The following is a 24237-nucleotide window of genomic DNA, read 5'->3' on the forward strand; positions in this document are numbered from 1 at the left end:
GAATTTTTGGGACTCATAATGTACATGTATTTAGCACAGTGAGCGATTTTGTTACAAATTGACTGAGAAGCTTAACTACAAGTTTGTTGTGGCACTTCGTGTTATCAGCCATTTTTACAGATATTGTAAAAAAAAAGCAAAAAAATAAAAAAGTTAAAAAGTATGGACAATAGCTGAACTATGTTAAAGGGAATGTACATCATTGGCTTTTGCTGTAATTTTCAGAAATGAACTTTTTGATGGGCTAGTATCATAGATCAAAATATTGTTACACTGACATGTTTAAAGTTTTGTGTTCGGAAATGCTGAAAAAAAACCAAGAAAAACAAAAATGTTCTGGTAGTCTGGTTCCCTGACTCTACTAAAGTTAAAGTGGATCAATTTAATATTTATAGATGCCGGAAAATTGTAAGGTAAGGGAACCAGTCTAGCTGGCCTGCACCTGTTCATGAACATGTACCGGTAACCCATAGCAAACAAAATTTTGACTGAATTAAAGGGTTAATTTGGAGCAGTAGTTGAAAAATAGTTAGGTTTTTCCAACGGTGGCCGGAAGACCACCGTTGGAAATGTAAACAAAAATACAATTTTCTTGAAAATGACTTCACACCAGGTGCCATAAATTTATAGGATGCTTTAGACTCATTTACCAACATCCTAGTATTAGGTATTTCGTAACAACTTGGTAGTTTTATTTGTCGACGTTTGCAAATGTTGTATATTCCCTTTAAGTACGCTCAGCTCTTGTGTTACTTGTTTGATTTTGTTTGGTCCAGCGGAAGTAGCCATTCAACCATGCACGTGTCCGACCCGGTGTTATCGACGTCATATTTTCCCTTACTGTTCAGTTGTTGGCTACGGTCTGAAAAATCAATCATTAATGCGTCCTGTGGTGTGAACTTGACCTTCACGAACCACCGGCAGTGGTTGTTTTACTCATTGTCGTTTTGTCTTTTATTAAAAAGTATCGTGTTTGTAGTTGTGAAATTGATCATTTCACAAGGGCAGCTCCGTGGTCACACCACAGTCAGAGAGCGGGCACTATACCGGTAGATCTTAGTACTCGGATATTAATTAACCCTAACAGAACTCAACCCATCAAACCCCAACAGCATGTTTTGTTGGAATCTGTCAGGATGGGTACAGTACCCCTATTAAAACTGACAGTCTTTTACATTGGGTTGGCATACCTCCAGAATCAAACTCAGAAATATGTGTGCACAGTTTCCCATATGGTGTTGGAATTTGCCATTATGGGTACGGTTCCTAGTAAATCAAGATAGGGAGTTAGGGTTACATGTCAGGGATGTAGTGTGTCCATCACAAGTCCAGTCACAAGTAAATCATGAGTCCACTCACACGTCCAGTCACAGGAAACAGTAGATGAACAATAACAAAGGCATGCCTTTGTCAAAGCTCATCTGAATAGCTTGTGAGTTGAATTGGGACTGGAGGACTTGTGATGGACTTGCAGGGACTTGTGATGGACGAGACCACATCCCTTACTAGTAAATGTACCAATGACATTATGATCACTTTGCCTGTTCTGCGTGTAGTATTGTGCAACATGCTTCCTCACAAAAAATTTCACTTTCCAAGTAAATCACCAAAAAAATTCAAAAAAAATCCTTCAATTTCCAGAGTTGTCCAACATTTCCAATACCTACAGTCCTTTGACAAATATTTTGTAGATCATTAATAACATATACATGCTGTGCTCAGGTCTCGGTTTATTAGGTAAATAGTGGAAGCAGGCAGGAACAGATCTTACATAATATGTCAGGTTTATCATGTAGTGCCTATTCTCCAGCCCGTGATTTCCTAGCATTGAGCTTTTGTGAGCATTTGTACTGCATGCACATTATCAATGCCAGTAAATTCACTACAATATTTCAGGTACATATTCATACATAAAGTATCCACATGTTTTGTTAATTTGTTAAACTTGTGGCCATTTGTTTTTGTTTTGTTTATAAAAGCGCATTACTCTCCAATCCCCCCTTCCAATCTTTCAAGTGTTGTTCAACTCTTGTTACGTCCCACACTCATTTTTGGCAGTCTATCACCATGCCTGTGATTTCACTTAACAGAACCGAGAAAATAAGTATGAAGATTTTGACAATATGTATTAACTTTATCATTTTTTTTCCCCCTTTTTTTTAAATTCAGGTATGGCCGTGTTGACAGCGTGAAGATTACCGGTAAGCGGGACAACGACGGCGGGCTCTCGGCGTTCGTAGACTTCGTGGATATAAATAGTGCAACCAAGGCACACGAGGCAATCATCAAAATTGCAGATCGTGAACTGCGCATCGAGTACAACAACCCGGACTCGTTAATACCCGAGGATTCTATAGCGCACCGGGATTACGATGTAGGCCATGGCAGGCACTCGCGGTACGACTCTCGTCGCGATGGGTAAGTGTTAGGCGTCCGCAGAAGAACCGCAGACAAAGGTGTCTGGAGATTGACGTGGTTTCAATCTCATCAAGTCATTGGAACAAAAATCACTGTGTATTTAAAAAATAAGACACATAGAAGTCCGCATATTGCTACTTAAAAATTCAAAGTTAAAACTTCATTGTGCATTAAGAAAGCCAACCGTAAAAACTGTTCACAATAGCGACGTTTCATTTCAATCAACCGGATATGTAACAAACGAAGAATCAAAGAATACAAAAAACAACCGAAACAATCAACTACATTCTCGATAAAAAGGCATGTAAATGCACCAAACACTGTTGAATACCACTGTATTTAATTCATGGACTTCGCTTGATCTACACGTAACAGAACAAGGAAGTAAAAACACGGATAAAAATGGCGCGGTGAGCTGCGGGATCACATCTCGTTGCAAGGCCTATTCATCGCGCCGGGCTCAGGATATATACTTCCCGGTATTAATAGAACGCCAGGTCTGAAGCACAGGATGTGTCCTTTGTGAGTCACGACAGTCCCCCACAAAAAAAATATATGAACGCCAAACAGAATTATCTGGATTAAAGGGTCATGCGGGCTGGACACATGTTGCTGACTTGTTGTTGTTTTGGAAATTGGCAAGGGAAGAGGGCGGGAAGGTAAGGGGGGGGGGGGACATTGAAACTTTTGTCTCGTTTGAGTTGGTTGACAGTCGGCAGAATTCGGGCTTGATTAATAAACAACTAAATTTAAATTTAACAACGAAGAAAATATCTTAACTTTAATAAATATCATATTTGCGTATGCCATTTTTCAGTAACAGATTAAAAACGCGACTTTCAAGCAGTCTTGACATGCAGCGAATACATTCAGTGTAAAAAAAAAAAAATACAGTTCATTTCCTTCCTAACATGATAACGTCGGACAACAAGTATTTATGAAACTCAAATCTTAAAGTGCAAGTGTAGTGCCAATCCGAACAAACTATCACTGTAAACTTCACAGAGGCCCCCGTCAATGGCGAAAGCATTGTGCCAAGTATTGTACAAAGCAACTGCCCCACGACGGATAATGTGTACAATAGCTAGCACAATGCTTTCGCCATTGAAGGGGGCCTTTTGTGAGCGTTCAGTGATGGCATGCTCCAAATGGCCTTGAAAAGCTAAACATAATTAAAGTTCAGTAAAGTTGACAAACATTTTTGTTGGTAATAATGCATTCATGAAATAACTTAAGCTGTTAAACTCAGGAATGTTTGGATGGGCAGTATTTGTGACGAAAAAAAAAAATCCCCCAAAACATAACCTGGAGATACATCTTGTCAATAGGATTCATTACGGGAGACCCAAGAATAGATTTGTGGAGGAATTTCTTGAGGTTGGATTCCCCCCAGCGGGAATTTGTTTGTAAGGGGCAGCTGCCAGAGCTCGTCTCCGGGGAAAATAGAATGAAAGGGCTGGATTTGACCTCATCTCAGCGACCTCATCAGATGACCTTTAAGTGGAAAATGCGTTGGGTTATCTCCCCAGTAGGTCTCTTTCCTGTGAAATAAATACAGACTACTGATAGGTTATCAACACAACACTGAATTGAGTTAGGGACAATATGATTATGATGATTACGTTTCGTGATTCAATGGTTCAAGACCCGACTTCCATCATAAAAAATTATCTGAAGTTTCAGACGGATAATAAACAAACAGAATGTTTCCCATCCCCAACGAAAAACCCATGAATGTGTGTGTATCGTTTGTTGCGAATGTTCACCTCTCATCTGCACACTCTGCTTTTTGTACAATCTACTTTGACAAGGAGTGCAGCTACACACTATTTTTGGTTTTTCCAATTCTCGGAAACCAAATAATTTTGAATCTTTTGACCAAAAGTACTGGTACACAGTACATGACAGTGTTCATCATTGAACACAAATTGGGATTAATAATGACCAAAAAAATACATGCGTACAATTTTTCAGCAGATGGGGAAAAAAATCCTTTACATCACAACACTTTTGTGAAAACAGTCATGTCGCATGCCCCTGTGATGTGAAAAGAAATTGTCCATTCATTAAACCACACAGAAATCTAATATTGAGCACCAGTTGTGGCACCATTTGACACAGATTAACCGCCCAGACAGCCGACAATCTGTGTGTTTATAACAACAATAGCCTAGGATGGTGTTTTAATTAATGATTCGACACCCATGTTGCATTGTCATTAAAACCGCACATGGTGCCACCAGACGGCACCACCAATAAAAGATTCATTCAGTGACGAACAATTGAAATGTGTGCTGTGGGCCGTGTCCATTTGACCCTCCGACAACACGTGATAACTGGAGTGCGTCAGGGTAGTAAAGTCTGGTTGTATTTGATGGGCAGTTGTTGACACACACAAAAATGCAAATAATACAATATTAGGCACTGAATACAGGCCAGTTCATGAATCATCGGAGCTCAGTATTCTGTGTTGGGGTCCCGATGCTGCTGACTGCAATTTAATTCTGATACATGTAGCTGCGCCATTGGACAATTTCTGAACGAGATTTCTATGTGGGGGACGGCCAGTCTACATGTACATAGGCCTACATTGTACACATTGTGAATGTATATTGCATTTATTCAGGTGTTTTGCAAAAAAAAGGCCTCAGAAGGATCGGCCAGTGAGTCATTTGAATGCATGGAGCGAGCCGGATTTTACACCCGTCCTGATTTGGAATTTTGAGACTGGATGGGAATTTGTGCAGTAAGTTAACGCTTGCATTGACGGAAAGGATGACAGTGATACAGAATCCATGCAATACAAGGAGATTGCTACTTTTGAGCCAATAGCAACAACTTGCTCCGGGTGCCGATACAGAATCCATGCAATACTAGGAGATTGCTAGTGCTACTTTTGAGCCAGTAACAACAGCTTGCTCCGGGATCAAGATGCCTCTTTTGAAAACAGCTTATACTGCATGGAAAAAAGACTTTCGAGTTTCAATTGGATTTCAATCTGCCGTCTTCCGTGGAAAGTTGGGATTGGATTTGAGAATTCTGAAAAGGACTGAAGAATTGATAAAAGTCAATCTTTAGGTTTTCTGTATTAAATGGAACTGATGCATGCTTGATGCAATCATGTACAGTGTAGCCCCTTCAACACCGAGTTGAATCTGAAAGGCGCTCCATGCTGCCCTGGATGGCACAGTATTTGATTACATGTGGGGGTCAATAAAAGACACACAAGGTGAAAAGAGACTTTTTCCCGCCCGGTTTGCACCAAAGATCCAAAGCTGCGTTGTGAATGAACTGAATTGGGGTCCTAGAACCCAGTTTCAAGAGCTGTGGAGACACTCGGTGCAGTGTAGCCAGCTTGTAATTGGACCGGGCCCATCAATGTGCCTTGCCTCTGATTAGAATCACTGGCTCGTAATTCCCATGGACTTGGGTGTAGGAAAGAACCAGGCTGACCTCGATTTATACGGTGCATTGATTACACGTTGCAACGGATTACATTTTACAACATGGATTCTGCAGCTCACTGCAGCTCACTGCAGCTGTGTACTGGGAAACAATAAAAGGCCAGATTCCCATGCATGGATGGTTGCTCCCTACTAAATATTTATAGCAGGACTAACAGTTTTCTGTAATTGCACCTGGGTTTGTCACAATATACTACAGTACAATACATTACGCCTATGGAGTGCTGTGATGAGGACTACAGACTATATGCCTAGTGGATGCGAACCCATCTTTCGCACTTAATCCTGTGTAATATTGTGTAGTCTTCATGGAATGGGCTGGAACTGCTAAGTGATTTTGCTCCATCTAAAATGAGTGTGGGGCCGGTATCAAGCAGAAAGAGGTTTGTTTTTTAATTGCACGGAGCTAAACGTGCCCCTTTTAAAAAAAAACCTGGAACACGGTACAAAACATGCCTTTTTGTGCGATTTTGTGCGATTATTTTCTTCTTCTTCCAAAATAACTTGTGTGTTTTTTCAAGAATTAAAATTTTTCCCATGAATATAAGTGACAGTTTCTGCTTGACAGTTTCTCCCAATCCCATTGACTTGAGACAACTTTTCCGATAAACCTTTTTGAGAGGAAAAGTTGAAAATGGGAGCCTGTAATATATTTTGTACAATGCACAGTTTGTACACGTACATGTACACACTTACCGGAAATTACGGTACCGGTAGGCCTACATGTTCAGTGCACACATAGCTCCATGGTGTACATGTTCATCTCTCAATTATTTTTGTGTGTGCACCATTCAAACTCATGACTATTTGTACACCACACTGGTGTACCAGTACATGTATACATACACATTTATTATAAACATGTACATGTACATGTCTCATAAAGCACATCCCCCCCCCCCCCCCCGATCCCCCTGTGTGCTGCAGTAAACGCTCATGCTAAGCAGCCGCTACATTCATCAACATTTTTTTAGTTTCACATTGAGCCATCGCTTTCCCTGGGGCCTGAAAGGCCACAACCAGCATGAGTCATACCGGACTTGCCAACCACATACAAGGCCCTTCCTCCTCACTTTCCTGTGCCAGCCAATCCCGTTGCCCGACCTCTGACCTATTAGCCTTGCCCTGTTGGAGCCAGCCTACCCCCCCCCCCCCCCAACATAAAGGATACAGAGCTTTGTGCCGCTGTGTACTCCTACAAAAATTTTCCTTTACAAGGTTATTGAGAGTGCAACTTCCCTGCCAAAAAAACAAAAACCACAAGGTTTTGTGGTTGCATGCCCGGATCGCTCTCTGGATGTTATTGTTTGTCTAACTGTTATTATTTCCAATGCCTGTGTTAAGAAAAACCGGTGGACAATAAGTATTGCCAAACCCAACCTATGTATTGATTTCTTTCGTAGCTGCACTGTGCTGTTTTGTTGGTTTTTATATTTCCTTTCAAGGCTGCGCCAGTAGATTCACTCAAAACAAACTACTCAATTGTGAAGCTACTACTGTATCAGTCGGGGGTGGGGGTGTTCTTTGAAACGCATGCTTGAAATTTTCCGTTGTGTAACCCATAAAAAATATGCGTAGTCACTGATATTTTTTATAGCATGGTTGCAGATTTTAACTACTTGTATACATTATGCACACATGCATGCACGTATTGTCAACCTACATTTGTCCACATTGTTAAATTTTAATAGATTTCAAGAAAATGATTCTGTGGGTTCTGGGATCAGATGCACTGTTTACACGTATGAATGTGTATTTTTTTCCGCCCTTTTTTTTTTCTTTCTTTTTTCTGTGGTGTGTGAATGAATGATGAAATACACTTTCTGTTTTCATTTTGTATGGACTTGCCAAGCTGTCACAGGTGCGGCCTGGCACGGTGCCAGGACTGCCCTAAATTTGGTCAGCTGTGTTGGTCATGTACTGATGGTACTGAGACCAGGATTGGACAACATGCCAGAGAGCTATTGAACAGGCGCAGGTCCACCAGGACATGGTTTACATGGCGCTGATCAGAAAGCGCTCATTAGACAAACAGCCCAGTGCTGTGTATGGGGTGTGTACATAAAAGACACACACATTGGACATGCCACGTGTACAGTAGGGATCAGCTAATAAAATTATCCTGGAATTTTATAATGGAAGCGGGGAATACTTGTCATTTTTGGTATTAGGCTTTATATACAGGGATGGATGTGGTTTGTTTTTCTTTAGTACGGAAACGAATGTCTGGTTCTGGTTTACGAGTTCAATTTCAGACTCAGTCGGTAATTTAGAATTTTATTACGGACGGTAGCAAGTAGTAAATTTGATGAATTTCTACGGTTCAGTAATTCCACTGTGCGCTGATACAACCACGGAGGGCCATTTCTGAAACGACGGCTTTGTCTCCAGCTTCGGCCATTGGTCTTTCGCTCCGGAGCAGCATACATTAAAAACAGTGATTTACATCAGTGGGAATTTTTTTTTTTTAATAATCTGAGTTTTAGTCAAAAGTTTTTGTTGTTGTTGTAAATCATGATTTTTAACAACCCTGTCATCAGCTGATGTACCCGAAGCTAAAAATGTGCCTGCACTAGATGCATGGAACCTGGAGTCAAAGTCAGACTCTCAAAGAGTCGGAATCGCTTTTTTTTTTAATGGCAAACTTTGTGAAATGTCACTGAACTTACATGGTATTTACATCCACATGTACACAGATGTTTACTGCTATTTAAGATAATCGTTAAAAGGAACCATACGCCTGTTTAACCACCCGGAAAGTACACGCAACATATTATGTGAGGCACAAGTGTTGATTATTAACAGTAGTGGCTGCCTGCTGTGGTAAAAAAAAAAGGGATATTTAAATGTTTACTCTTTTTTTTTTTTAAGTTGGCTTACTGTACCTAAACACTCTTTCCCTGCTGTACATGTTTGCATTCTGAATCAATTTAGTTCTCTCTGAACACGGACCCCTGGCTTTTTAATTTTTTTGCATGCCTGATTTAATCAAATCAGGGCCCACAAGATTCCAATCTCTCCTGATAAGGGGAGTTTAAAGGGGCATGTTGTTGTGAGTCAATCATGATTATATAAATTTGTGGACACAAGACACGTACATGTACAAGTACATTTTTTAATAGTCATCCCTCTTTGGCTGGCAATTTCAACAAGGCCAGCCCAGCAGTCAAAATAAATCAAGTGACTGTTTTTAACAGTTTCGGGCTCCTTGCTTTACCAAAGCAGGATTGACTGGTTGTGATTGTTGTGAAACCTGACATAGCTATGCTTTGACTGTAGGAGATTCATAAAGCCAGCTGTATGGAATTTGACTGTCACAGTGTCTACAAGAAATATAGTTTTGACTGTTGGTGACAAGCCTGTGTAAAAGGCATGGCAGAGGAACAGGATTGAATTTTTGACTGTCTGTGACTGAGCAAACAAAAAGAGGGTTAAAGTGCATTACCATTGAACATGATTTTAGAGAATTAACATGCAATGGGACAATCTAAAGAAGGGTTGCGTTGAAAGTTCTACGGGCAAATACAAGAAAACTGTACACAGTACCCAAGTTATCCAAAAAAGATTTCTGCATTCGTCAAGTTTGCAATTTAACCTATTGCTCCCTTAATCGCCCCATACCACCCCTGCCTGTTATTTCTTATACCGCTTAAAACTGCCCCAGCACTGTAGTACAATATACAAGTCCTAATGAGTTAATACTAGATGCATAGGAACATACGTCATATCACCATAATTTCACATATATTTGAAGAGCACAGCCCTTTAAGTTTAATGTCGCATTTTCCAGCTCTTTGCATTTTAGCCGTGTCCCATTAATACCACTTGTGCACTGCTGCCTCATTTCACTTCAATCCCCCTCCACCCTCCTCCCTCCACCCCCCCACCCCAACTTCCTAATATCCCAATCCAGCAGGCTAGCAGCTTGCAAGACAGTTGGCGTCAATAGGTCCCCCATAAGTTGAGACTTGACCTTTTCAGATGGAATACTGGAGAAGAAATTCAAGCAGTAGATTAAAATAAAGGAACGGAAAGAAGAAATAAGGGAGTAAGCCTGAGGCCTCGGGGGATTGCCGTGTACTTTTTCTGGAGCCGTGCCGTGCGGAGCCCCTAAAAATGCATGAGGGCAGGGCCCTTGCGCGGAATTGCGCTGAGCCGGGACCTGGGATGGGTACAGTTTTGACGCGGAGGCCGAGTTGTTTCTGGTCGATTATTGAAGGCGGATTGTGTATGTTGTGTGTGGGCGGATTAATCTAATAATACTGAACTGAGATGGATGGCTAGGAGGCCCTGGAAGGGGGGGGGGGGTGTTTGTTATTGATGTCGCATCAAAAGAGAGGGATGATACAAGTCAAGCATTAAGTTTTTAATTTATACTTTTCACGAGTTTTTTGTAACATGTTAATCGGTGTGGGAGTTGGGAACGGGGGCGGTGTTGTTGTGGCAGTGCGAAAAGTACAGTCCAGTGTGAAGGTTGTTTTGTATTGTATGGTTTGAGGATGTAAGCCCACGTGTTTTTTATTATAAAACCAAAAGTCAAAGAAAGCGAGTGACTCAAGGTCTAAGTCAAAATTAGCCACAAGCTTACCAGAACTATGATGAATAATAAAAATTGACGAATTAGCATGTAGCGTGAGAAACATACTGAAATGCAAAGATGACTAATGAAAATTGGAATATTTAAGGATTGAACTGCACCATACAAGGTTGAAGAAAAAAATGTAATGAAAATGAGAAAATACTTTGAAAATGCCTGACAGATATATATCCACAGCTTATTCAAGGTGACGTTTTCCATTTGTTAAGATTAAATCACGCGACCCACTAGCGCACTCACACGAACAAATTAACGTGCACCGATGCGGTTAAAGAAAAAAAAAGAAAAAAAACCCGCAAACTGCAATCCCACTCATCCAGTTGGAAACCCGACCATCATACATGTACCTCCTCTTTCCCCTACGGTATTGCATGCAGGCAGCGGGCGTAATATTTAATGAATTTGACATTTCGGGCCGGCGCTCTCGGTTGGCCAGGTTTCATACACACACACACACACCCATACTTGTTTCACATGACTAGTGTGGACTTTCCATTGCTTTCGTGTAGTTAAGAAAAACCAGTGAAAAAACTCATTTTTCTCAAACTGTGAAAACTCTTTCAACCCAATTTTTTTATATGATTCCCTTTAGTGTTTCTCTTCATTCTGCTACAGATAAACCTAACCCAAAAATGCCTCTAAACCTGTTTTCCAGAAATGGGGAAACACTGTGTGGACGTGGGCAAGTCCACACTTCGTCGCTGCTACCTACATTATGTGGACGTCTTTTGTTCGGAAGTCCACACTGCGTATGTAAGACAAGCTCACGTAGGTTGTTAAGAATGGAAGACCCAGGCCGGTGGCAGTGTGCCAGGCGGGGCTTGCCAGGCTTTCCAAAAAAAAAAAAAAAAAAAAAAATAGGAAGAAAATGAACAACACACTCGCTGCAAATCGCATCAACAGAAAAACCAACACACCCTTTCAGACGACTAATTCTCTGGCAAGCTGGCACGGAAGGGTAGCCCATCACTTACGGTACTGGGATATGAACGATGCGTGCCGTGATTTCATCGGGCGTGGCTGTATTTACTCAATCCTTGACAGTTTTCTCTCTCCGCTGATGCACTTGACTTGAATTTTTTTTTCTCGAGTCAAGTAGATTGGATATTGATATTAGTATCTGCAGAAGTTGTTTTAATTATAACATTTAATATGCAAAATGTAGGGTGTGTCCCTTACATGTTTGTTTCTTGTACCACCGTTATTTGTCACTGATGTAGGTCTTGTTAAGACCGCAATGTCGGGCCAGCTACGTGTAATTTTGTTGGTTTTCAAAATTTAGAGTGTGAACAATATGGAAATTGACTGCATTCGGGAATACGTGTATGCATAATTGGCTGAGTTGTACCCTGCAACAGCTTCGACAGTATGAGAAATTTAAAGGCATTTTTGCTTACCTTTAAAATGTGACAAGCATTTTTAGAAATCAGCCAGTGTACTTGTATCATGTTAATTAGAACCAGATAATATAAAATTGTAAAGGTTTTGGTAAATATAATTTGCATGTTGCAAGCTTTTTGAAAGATTGTACGTACATGTACATGTAGACCGTGATAGTTGTATGAACATGTACAGGTTTGGTGCACTGATGGATTGCTGATTGTTCAGAAAAAAAAAGAAAAAAATAATCTATTTTTGTAAACTGAATGCTATTCAGTTTACAAAAATAGAAACTCATTGGGGCATCATTTTGGAAGATAAAAATGAAAACAAAATCAGACCTTGAAGCTTTCATAACAGTATCTTTACAGACAAAAAAAAATGTCACGATCCCCCAACATGATTGTACACATATCCTCAACCCTCCCTGAAATTGATTGCTGTGACGGTATAGATTGGAGAAACAGGCCTGGATATAAACACGAATCCGGGCTATTGTGCTGTGTATAATTTGGTGGGATTGCCATTTTAAAGGGAATGTACATGTACATCATTGGCTTTTGCTGTAATTTTCAGAAATGAACTATTTGAGAGGTTAGTATAATAGATCAAATATTGTTACACTGACATTTTTTAAGTTTGGTGTTCGAAAAGGTTGGAAAAACCAAGAAAAACAAAAATGTTCAAGTAGTCTGGTTCCCTGACTCCACAAAAGATCAAAAGGATCAATTTATAGATGATGGAAAACTGTAAGGCAAGGGAACCAGTCCAGCTGGCCTGCACCCGTTCATGAACATGTAACCAATAGCAAACAAAATTTGGACTGAAAAAAAAATGGTAAATTTGGAGCAGTAGTTGAAAAATAGTTAGGTTTTTCCAACGCTGGTCGGCCGACCACCGTTGGAAATGTTTACAAAAATACCATTTTCTTGAAAATGACTTCACACCAGGTGCCATAATTTTACAAGATGCTTGAGACTGTCATTTACCAAAATCCTAGTAAGGTATTTCGTAAAAACTTGGTAGTTTTATTTTTCGATGTTTGCAAATGTTGTATATTCCCTTTAAGAATCGATGGCATTCATGCAGACTACTCATAATAATAATAGTGCTAGCGCCCACACTGCAATCCTTACAACCTCAAAATATCTCATCGGTGTTTAAGACAGCCTCATAAACAGGTTTGATGATAATGTAAATAAACCCCCAAGTGGAGAAATGTCAGGCCTCGGGAATCAGCCTCTGGAAAAAAAACCCTGCGGTTTCAGCCCAACTGCGGATGACATGCGGACATGCCTAATGTGGCCTCGAAGTGGAAAGGGTTCAAAGAGAAAGGCTTGCACACAGGTTGACTTTTTAGAGCTTTTAGCTTTTAAGGCTACTCCTCCTTCCAAAAAAAAGAAGAAGAAAAAACCCTTGCCCTTCCATTAAATCATTAGCACTAATGCATCACCCATTAGGTTCTCAAAGTACTGTGTCCTGAAGCAGTTGAGTGCAAGGAGGTTGTTTGTGGTTTAATGTAGAGAAATAAAACAACATAGTGTGTGTGTGGGGGGGGGGGGGGGGGGAGGTACTGGCCCACCGTCCGTGGCCAGGTTTTCAATTTGTACATTTAAATTGGAACAGTTTAGTTCCATGAAGTTAGAATGATCTGTTTGCTGCGGGATGATGCTCCGGAATAGACATCACTTTCTTCACATTTCTTCCTACAATATCTCGATCTCATTTTTTTTTTTGCACTATGTTTTTCTTGCAGTGCATCTTTAATCTTAACTTAAGTGTGTTACAATATCAGAAATGTTTTCACAAGGTTTTAAAAATGTGGCTTAGTGACACACCCAACAGAAAATCAATTAAAGATGTATATCCCGTGCTCTTCAAAACAAATTATTGTTTTCTCCTCTCAAATGTGCAATTTCAAAATGTTCAAAATTCTGCTTTATTCAAATTTTGGACATCTGTATTACCCTCTGAAAAAAAAAAAAATTCATTTTGCGCTCAAATGAACCCGCCCTGCAAGATTTGGTAGATTTCTTCGTTCAATATTTCATTAAAAGGGAAAAAAACTTTTACGATTCTTGGATTTTAGCAATTGAAAAAAAAAATCAGATTTTCAAGGTGAAACTTGAAAATAGCACTGGGAATCTTTAACTCAGATGAGACATAAAACAACAAATACCTCTCTGACACAACAGATAGACAGCCTTGTCAGTAGCCCACCAATAAAAATGAAGAAAACAACAAAAACAAACAAGATTGACGTTTGTCTGAAGAAAAAACCAAAAACATCAAAGCATCAAAAACGGTAATTACATTCTACCATGCGTGCCTGAAAGCAATTAGTTTGAATTGTCTTTCATGGCCGCCCATGTTTGCTTGTCATCAAGACGAAAAAGGTTTTCCACCGAGAGGCCCCTACTGGATTTAGCATTCTAAAGACGCAGCGAGCTGCTGCCACCAACTGCACCTCAAATGCATACACAAGGTTGTGGGGCAGGATGTCGGACTACCGGGTACGTGTGCCATGTACGTGACGGCAATTTTTTTTTACCCGGGGAAACTGGTCAAAATATGGTTGAAAGTCCGGCGCTTGAATTATCATTTCAAGCCTTGCTTAATTTGAATCCCAGGTTTGAGTTCTTTGCACTGTCAAATGAATGGAGAATAATTGTATTACTGACAGAAATACGTTAGTACATTCCTACAGTACAAAAGTTCTACTTTTGCAAAGGGTTGAAGGACATGTTGTGAACTTTCGAACCTCACCTGGGAAATATTTTCCCCCACATTTATTTTCTGAAGTTCCTAAAAGGCGAACAAAAAAGTCATTGTTGTCTTCCCACTTGTGAAGTTTTGTGCATTTAAGGGTCAGATGCCTGGCAGTTTCCAGTGTTGGGCATTACATGGACCCAGTCTACCGAACTATCGGGGTGTAATTTTTTTTTTTTTTCAAACTCAATTATTGACTGAGCAGGTACCCCATCCTGGGCCAGATCTTCTCCAAATAAGGCAAACCCTGGCACCACAAGTTCAAAAGTTTGAGGCCCGTTCTTGACCTTACCTACCCCTACTCAGTTCATTGTGTATTATTCTCTCTGGGTCTCCCAGAGCTTTTTTTTGTCTGGTAAATGCATGGAAATCTGTCTGGAAAGTTTTGTTATTAATCACGTTGACATTTGGGATCAGACTTTGGGGGGGGGGGGGGTGGTTGGTCACAATGGGCAAGAGGGGCTGTATTCAATTGTACATTTTTTCATTTCATTTCATTTCAGAAACATTTATTTCCACATGAATAAGCACTTTAGAAAACATTAATTGTGTACAGCGCTGAATCAAGCAACCCTTGCTGTTCTGATTGTAAAAAAGTTGCTCTTAATGTACATTGTACCGGTACATACTGAAGAGCATTTTGCTTTGAGAAATGTTATGTTAACAGGATGTTGAGGAGCTGCACGTACCACTTCAGTAATGTGCTTAGTCACAACGCTGTGAATCCTGCATTTGAACAAAATCTAGATCTACAGGACACACATTGATTTCTATCTAGTGCTCTAGTGCTGACACGAACACATGAACATGTACTTTTAACCCTTAGGTTCTTACAAATTTTTGTCAGAATGTATTGGTTGATGCGATTAAAACTTAAGGTAAGTGTCGGTTGAAATTTATTCCAAGATAACTTTCCAACTGTACGTTGTTGTCTTTTATTATAAGCTACGTTTATTTCAGCTGTTTGCGAGTCATGGTGTTTTTAAATACATGTAAACGGACTTGAATCGAGCTGTACCATCATTATCAGGGCATACATGTACAGGTACATGTACAGGTACATGTACATGTACAATGTATGTGGATGTTGGCAAGTTTGAAATCATGAATTTCCTGTGACCCCGTGTAAATGCATGAATTTACAGTTCATTAGCCAGCTAATGAGAAACGTGAAGGATGACTGTCGTAAATAGGGCAGTTGAGGGGTAATTGATCTTCATTTTAGGTCTCACAAATGTAGATGGATATTGAAGAAACAGGAAGGAAATGTTAGTACGAGGTTATAGGGCTGTAGTGTAGGTACGTGCAGTTCTTCAAGAGAAATGATGGCTGTATCCCAGTCAGAGACCCCTGTCTTATTATAGATTGGCTTGTGAATAAAAATGTGCATAAGAACAACACATGTGAGTTACATAATGAAATCATGTTCAAGTGTTGCATAATTTGTTAGCGGACTGTCTTGACACACAAATAAACATCCGTAGCTTCCTGAAGATGTTACATGTAACATGTTCCAACTCATTCCTAATAATTCATGTACATCATTTTCCTTCTCTCTCTGAAATGAATCTTCATAATCATCTTTTGACCAACCCCCCAAATTAGGAACAAATTTATTGAAATTCTTAATAATACATACATGTACATCATTTACCTCTTTTCTCTGAAACCAATCTTCAGAATCACCTTTTTGACCAAATATTAGGAACAAATCTATTGAAATTCCTTTTTAATTTTTTTTTGGAGCCTCCCAGATTATCGCAATTTAATAATAGACACATTAGAAATGAAGATTTCTGAATTTTGGATGAATGTACTGCACCTGCTGCCCCGAAGGACGCAAAATGATGCACCATGTGTTTTTATGTCAGCTTGTGCAAGCTTTGCAATTGCAAAATGTTAAATTAAAAATATGGAAAAAAAAACACCAATAATCAATTGTGGTTGAAGGGGATGGTAACCACTTCACGCAGATGCGTTTGGTACTGCAAAGCTTGCCCTCGCCAGTCGCATCTGCAAGTCATCCAGGTAACAATTCAATAATAAAAAAAAACCTTCGTATATTTTTGAGGAGGGGGCGCCTTGAAACAGTGGTTCACAGTAAGCATGCACAGTATCAAAACAAAGGTGTCAATGGAGTCACAGAAAACTTTTCATCTCTGGATTTTTGTGTTTTTCCCGTTATTCCTCTTGACCTGCTACACATAATTCTGGGGACCGGTGTCTTTTTTTTCCCCTCCTTGACCATCCCTCCAATTCCCCACCTCCCCTCTTATAAAATCGACCAGTCCGTGCTGCCCTTACACAATCAGAAAACATTAGAAGCTGTTGAGCCCATCCCTGAACCATAGAACTGACCTCATTACCCTGTTGACAAGTTTGTGGTTTTACCATGCCACCCAGGCTCATTTGCATAACAATGACCCCTTGCCCTTAAGCCTATAATTCAGACAAGGGATTAAAGGGGGGGGGGGGTTCATTATAGTCCCTTCCTTTTTTTTCACAATGCATTTTCAAGGCGAACGTTGTTTTTTACTGATAGAGTAAGGTTGAAAGCTCATACTTTAGATGCTAGGAAATTGGGAGACTGAGAATTAGGAGTCCGTGCGTCATTGCATTTTGACCCCCGACTGGGGGGGGGGGGGGGAGAAAAACAAATTTACAATGTAGCTCTGTGAGTTTCAGCGGAGTGTGAGAGGGAAATGCAATCAAGACGGACACAAACTGTGTATGACACCACAAGATTAAGGAAGGATGGGGACAAGAGATTGTCTGTAATGAAAAGTTGATGAGATCTGCCTGCACGCCAATCTAATTTGGAAAGAAAAGCGAATGCCATTAGGCTTTGACCCGTACCATTTTTACCCACACCCTACGTTATCAGTTTGTTCATTTACAACAGCAGTAAACTACATACGCGAACATACACTACTTCTGTTTAACTGTTTATTGTGTACATATACACTGTACATGTACATGTATGTAAATAATACATTGGCTGATGGGGGGGGGAAAGGTTTGAAAAGCCTTTAAATGGACCTACAATTCTATGAAAAAAACGTCCAAAAATGGGTTACAAAAACATACATATGTACATGGTCAGTCAGTGGGTTAGTTGGTCTGCTCGTTGGTTGGTTTGTTGGTTGGTTGGTCATTTGGTTGGTTGTTGTGTTTGGCTGGGCGTGTTTTCTTGTAGTGATGGCCTGTCTGTCTCTTTTCTAGTCACTGTTTTTTGTAAATCTCTTTAGTTTGGTGTGTAGCTTTGAATGTTTTTAACTTTTAACTCTTAACTTTAACTTGATTGTAATGTGCCTTAGGCAAAATTGATTTATACAGTATGGCGCTATTTAAACATTATTATTATTACATATAATTGAAATTTGTACCCAAGGTTGTGAAAAAAAATTATCAATGAAAATTTGAAGTTTATAGCTAATATCAATGAAAACTTGTCAATGTAGTTTGTATCATGTATTTTCGTGTTATTCTTTTGAAAAGTGCTGTTTTTATGAAGAAGGGTTGAAAATAATAACATGGGATAGTATAAAATACATTGCAGGTTGAAATTCAGATCAATTTTTTAAGTTGAGAATATTATGAGTGTAATATTGAGTTCCGAGTAGCCGACAAGGCAGCACACTGTTAAAAATTTAGATTCAAATTGATTGTGCCCAGGGAGACAGAGCCAGCGTTTCAGCAAAAACAACTTAATGCCAGTACTGCATTGCAGGTCAATATTCCGTTCAGCCACAGCCCCCATGCATTGTGTAATGACATATTGACCTCACACTACTAAGGGGCTGCATTATTTATAGTGAGAGTGAAGGAGAGTGTTTAGAAAGAGATGATGATCATGATTGCCGCAGCCAACCAGCCGCATCCTGCCGGCCGGCCGGCAAAGCCAGTCAGCCCCGCTATGGCATAAGGGCAGCTCGGCCTGCTTATAATATCTCGATGTATTATTAAAGCGCGCTTGTGCTTGCTCGTCCTTGACAGGAAAAGAATGGAGCAGTCTGGCTGCATTGGTAATGAGCTCTCGCTGTCAGATCTTGGCAAAGCGAGGGGCCGCTGGATCGGATCGCAAGTACTGCACGTATACACGGCTCAGGGGAGGCCGGGCTCTACTGAATGCCGTTTCGCCTCGGGACTGCCAGCAACCAATTTGTTTTTGGCCAAGAATTTGGGATGGCAGGGTGTTTTTTTTTTCTTTTTCGTTTCCACGGCTGTAGTTTATAATGCGCATGCACTGATGGTGTAATGGTGTGAACCGTACCGATTGTGTCAGAGTGTCACATATGGCAGGAGCTGCTTTTTTTTTTTTTTTTATTAGAGTGAGGCCAGCAAGGGAATTTCATTACTTTCAGTTTGCTTTAAAGGCATGTACCTTTGATAAAAACATAAAAAAGGGCAAATTGAAATCAACAGAAAATTTGGAAATAATGTTTATATTCACTATTTGATATTTAATTACAGTTCAAATGACATTCACAATATATGTATATGTAAAAATTTCATGCATAAGAATTAATTTTCAAAAGATGATTTTCTCTCAACAAAAAAGATGTAAACAACATGCATGTTCGTTTATTTTAATAAAACCACAAGCACAGAAGTACATCATACCGGTACATGTACAATCAGTTGCAATTTTGATTTTAGTAAATTCATGAAATCTGTTTCCATTTTTTAGTGTTGTTAATATCACTGTTTTAGCGTTTAATTTGACCCAAATTTATCCTTCCTTTTACACCTTTCACATTCATACCGGGTGTGTGTCACTTTTTCGTGCTGAGGTCCCGTTCAACGGATTTGTACATTTCATTCAGGCCAATCCAACATCTGTGTGTTTATACACACAAGGCATACCTGGAGTCCAATCGATGTTGTTTTTCAATCCGACTTGGCATGCACACTGTCCAACCACTGCAGATGGTATGACTGGCTGATAGTGTGACACAGCCATCGCTGGGTAGGGAGTGGGGGAGGGGGAGGTTGGGGGGGGGGGAGGACTTGGGGGAGGTTGGGGTGTCACACTCACCATTATTTGTTTTTGTAAACAAAATCATTGTCCTGTCAACAAAATGATTGTCCGGTGGACAAAATCATCGCCTGTCGGCAAAATCGTGCATCTGTCAGCAAATGCGCTTCAACGAATAGCGCCTCCTATTGTCCGACGCTGTCAAAGATCCTACGTTTTGAACAGCACCCAAATAGTCCGATAGTGTCCAGCCATCTCCCACCCCCAAACCCCACATTTTGACCAGGTGACCAGGAAAAAAACTTGAAGAAACCCGAGCCAAAATAATTTGCCAAAGTAAATTTTAGATGAAATACAGTAGCACAATGAAAATGAATACAATAGCCCCAACATTACTACATGTAATACATCTGTATTAAATTTTTTATACATTTGTATTACATTGTAGTGGGTATTTTTTTTTAACTTACAGTTTGCAAATTTGTTCTGCACTAATGAGTCTGTATGTTCTAATGTCACTGTGAACAGATGTTTGTTGAGATAGTGACAGTGGATGAAACGTCCAGGCAGTTCCAAGGCATTGCATCATTCAGTGCCCTTTTTCTTGTAAATTTCCAATGAGACCAAGACAGAAAATAGTTTTTTAGACATGAACAGAAAAATATTGTTAATGCATGTCTGACTAGAGTGACAATTACATAGAAACACATGTATGAAATTAACGCGGAGCAGGGGAAAAAATGTCTGCACTATGTACATGTGCTTGAACATGTGAACATTTAACAAGATTATACATGTAATTTCGTTACTATTTAGATTATTCTGTTGCCCAAATAATCAATATTAATTTAAGGACATGAATTTAAAGCTGAAACTTGCAGGAAGCGAACATTATTCACGTGTACATGGAGGCCTCAGTGCGCTGGCTCACAATGTCATTCCATTTTCTAAACAAAGAGACTGGAAGTACAAAAACATTAAACTTGTTCAGCTTTCATAATTCAATTTTAACAATTGTGTGTTGCACTATGAATGTGAAAATCCCTCTTCGGAACAAAGACATACACAACTTGCATGATACATGTAAACACTTAAATGTATTCCAGTGTGTTTCACTTTCACTACTCACTGCCTTTTACTATTTTCCCCCCCCCCCCCAATTTTTTCCATTTGTTGTCAATCTTGGCTGAAGAAAATGAGAAGAAAAACATAAATACTCCAAAGTCCTGGACGTGAAAATATTATGAAACTGTTCCCAGATATCGCATGCTCGGATGGAAAATTACTACACAGATTAGATTTGCCCTTTATTACACGGAGCCCTAAACCGCCTCTCACACACGCACACCGAGTAAAAGATTATTTATAAACCTTGGCAGCGTGTCAACATCACATGATGCCCGGTTCTTGCTGACGCACATAGCTATTGATTATTATTGGCCAACCTGGGAAGGGACCGAGACCGAATTGTCAACGTGGAACTTGGGTATTAATGAAATGCAGCAGGGCAAGTGTTTTTTTTAGCTTGCGGTGTAGGGATTGTATTGTGTGGGTTTTTTGTGTGCGTTGTATATATAGGGCAAAGCTTGCTGATAAGCCAAGATTTTGGATTACATATTGGAATATTTGCTCGTGATAAAAGAATAGGATGATGAACCATTGTTGTTACAGAATGGAGATAAAATTCTCGTAGCGTACATTAACATACAGTGTGCAAATTGTGTTGCATACAATTTTAAGTCCGTGTTTATTGGGACACTTAAAATACATTGTGGATGTCACATGCATAGTGTATGGACGACATTAGTGTTTCTTACACATTTACATACTGTACATATATAGACATATATTTTTTTTAAAGTCCATGTGGTACAATATGTAATATAGGCCAGTACACGTGTAGTTTACAATACATACATGTACATGTGTAACCCTTGTTGCAAAACACGGTATATGTGTGGGATATACGTGTATTACAGAAGAAAAGCTCGTGTTACCTTTGTTTACATGTTCAGATCCACACTGCCACAGATCATAAATCATGTGAGGTTTACATGTTTTAAAAAAAAATTCCCAAATCTGTGTACAGATGTCCTTAACGTTGAAACGAAATCCGAGTTATGAAAAATGAACCTACATTCACGCGATCTTCCTAACATGCATAACCCAAATAATGAATGATGTTTTCAAACCTATTTAATTTATAAAACCGTATAGAATCACCGCAGTGCTGGGGTAAACGTAATTAAGTTTGTACTTTTTTAATGACTGCCCGCTATTTATTATGTCAATCCTTGTCGATTTATCATGTCAATCACGCCGGTCTGCAGACATGGTTTGCAGGCATCGTCCCTTGTGAAATGGTTTGAACGGTATTTTAAGTGTTTGCTGAATGTTTACAAAATTCAATGCTAAGTCACATCCTTCTAAGTCACATCCGTCTACTCGTGTGTTTTTTATATTCCTCCACATGTGGTCTACTGTATAGCCAATGAACATGTACATGTACATGTACATGTACATGTCACTGAATGTTGCACATTTCCTGCCATGGTTCATGCACAAACATTGTGTACATGTATGTATTTATAGGTACATAATAATTAATATGAAGGTACATAACATGAAGATGCACGGTATGGAGGTGCATTGATATACATGTACATGTAGATACCTGTACATGTATAGGTGCATTGATATATACATGTAGGTATAGATACCTGTACATGTATAGGTGCATTGATATACATGTAGGTGTAGATACCGGTACATGTATAGGTGCATTGATACACATGTAGGTGTAGATACCTGCACATGTATAGGTGCATAAATGCACATGTAGGTGCATAGATAATCACCAGTGTGATTAAGAAGACTGCAGTCCAAATCCATCTGTCATGGTTTGTTGCATATTCGTAGAATTATCAATAATGAACCCCATGCTGCATACATGATGGTTGACCATTACATGTGCGGAAGAAAGTGTCTGATAAACTCTTTCTTGCTAAATGTCACATGTAAATTGTTACCTTTTTTGTGTGTGTGTACTGTAAATTCAAAGCATGGACTGAGAATTTCATCGTTAGCTTTAACAGTCATGTAACTGCTGTTTTATAGTTAAACAGAAGGCTGCGATGAAGAAGGAAGATTAAAGAAAGAAACGGACTCGAAAAACAAATAAGCTTTGCCGCATGATTGCAAAATAAGACTCAGTTAATTCGCAAACCCTTGGAAGAGAAAGCTAGAGGTTGAATGTAATCCGATTTGTGGTTTCGGCCCTAGGTGATTGAACCTGAAGAGACTTACCCCCCCCCCCCCCCCCCCAAAGAAAAAAGATGAGATTGGAACGGAAGATGGGGCTTAGAAACCACTGTTGCTTTTGCAACATATGGCAAAGTTTTCCACAGAAGGAAACGGACGGACGCGGGGGAAAGAACGGCGAAAGAAAGAAAACAGAGTTCCCTGTAATGAAGGTGGTTTCAGGTGACGGTGGCATCGCTGGCTCGGTTGAACAGGACATCATCATTGCCTTGGCCCCGGATCGATCTGCAGGCTTTGCCACATTTCCCCGGGGTGGATTGGCCGACTCTGCCCGGCCAGGCTGCCGAGGAGTGCGAGGACACTTGATTTTGCCGACAGCAGTATACCGGGTTTTTTTTTATATTGTGAACGGGGCCTGTGTGCTGGCGCATCCGCTCTTGTCAATGTGTAGCGTTGGAAATGTCAAAGGTAGATGCAGTGGAATATTCCACGGTCCGAAAACGGACTCACAAATTGGATTCCTGTGTTTCGTTTGTTGAACGGAAGCAGTATTCGTCGAGATCCTGAGATCTGAACTGTATATTTTCACCAAGTTCTTCAAACTAAAGCACTGAAATGTTTGAATCAGATAACTCACACCTGGCCCCATCACAATTTCAATCAAATTGAAACAGTAAGCAAGCACAGTTTCTATGAATACAATTCACAAATAAATTTAGCAAGAATTCATTCAACATGTATACATTTTAGTGTAGCCTGCTGTACAATTTCAAGGATCACAAGAAAGATGGCCTAAGATACATTGTATGTTTGTGTACCCAACTAATACTGTTTTATCACGCACGTGGTTGTCACCGAAATCGTGAACAATAAAACATGGCCCTCAGGATAACGAAACATGGCATACATTAACTTCTTTATAGTTATACTGGCACGATATCATAGCTTCACCCTTATGAGGTCAGTTTACATGTAAATAATTAAACTTGTAGAATTTCATTTTAGAAAGATGTTATTTGTTGCAAAATGATAGTTATAGTTTGTTGATGGCATATCCAGAAAATCTACACAACCCTCTTTATCAAAGTTGTCACGGATGGCCACTAAAATGTATTACATAATTATCCCTACTTCGTCCTTGCTGATTATGTAACGCTTGCACTGCAGATATAACTGAACACATGAGTTCCCCTCAAGAATATCTGCAAGTTCCAAAAAGCCTGATCGAAAAAGAAAAGGAAAAAAAAAAGTTTGGAATTAATAAAATTGCGAGATTGCCTGCGTTCATCTCCCAGCCACTCCCCCATGGTGCTCCAGACAAGGATTTTAATTACCGATTCTAAATTGAAGGTGACGCGGTGATTGAAAAT

General features: G+C 39.8%; 1 protein-coding gene across 2 annotated transcripts in view; it reads left to right on the plus strand.

The window, feature by feature from the left end:
* The window catches only part of LOC119744316 (msx2-interacting protein-like), an 82638-nt gene that overhangs the window by 20744 nt on the left and 37657 nt on the right, over positions 1 to 24237 (plus strand). For both annotated transcript variants that reach the window (XM_038220185.1, XM_038220186.1), the window contains exon 2: positions 2170 to 2418. In XM_038220185.1, the coding sequence (XP_038076113.1) occupies positions 2170 to 2418 (249 nt within the window). The remainder of the gene's footprint in view (positions 1 to 2169; positions 2419 to 24237) is intronic.

This window comes from Patiria miniata, unplaced genomic scaffold (genome assembly GCF_015706575.1).
Source record: "Patiria miniata isolate m_02_andy unplaced genomic scaffold, ASM1570657v1 HiC_scaffold_7, whole genome shotgun sequence".
In the NCBI taxonomy this organism is placed as follows: domain Eukaryota; kingdom Metazoa; phylum Echinodermata; class Asteroidea; order Valvatida; family Asterinidae; genus Patiria; species Patiria miniata.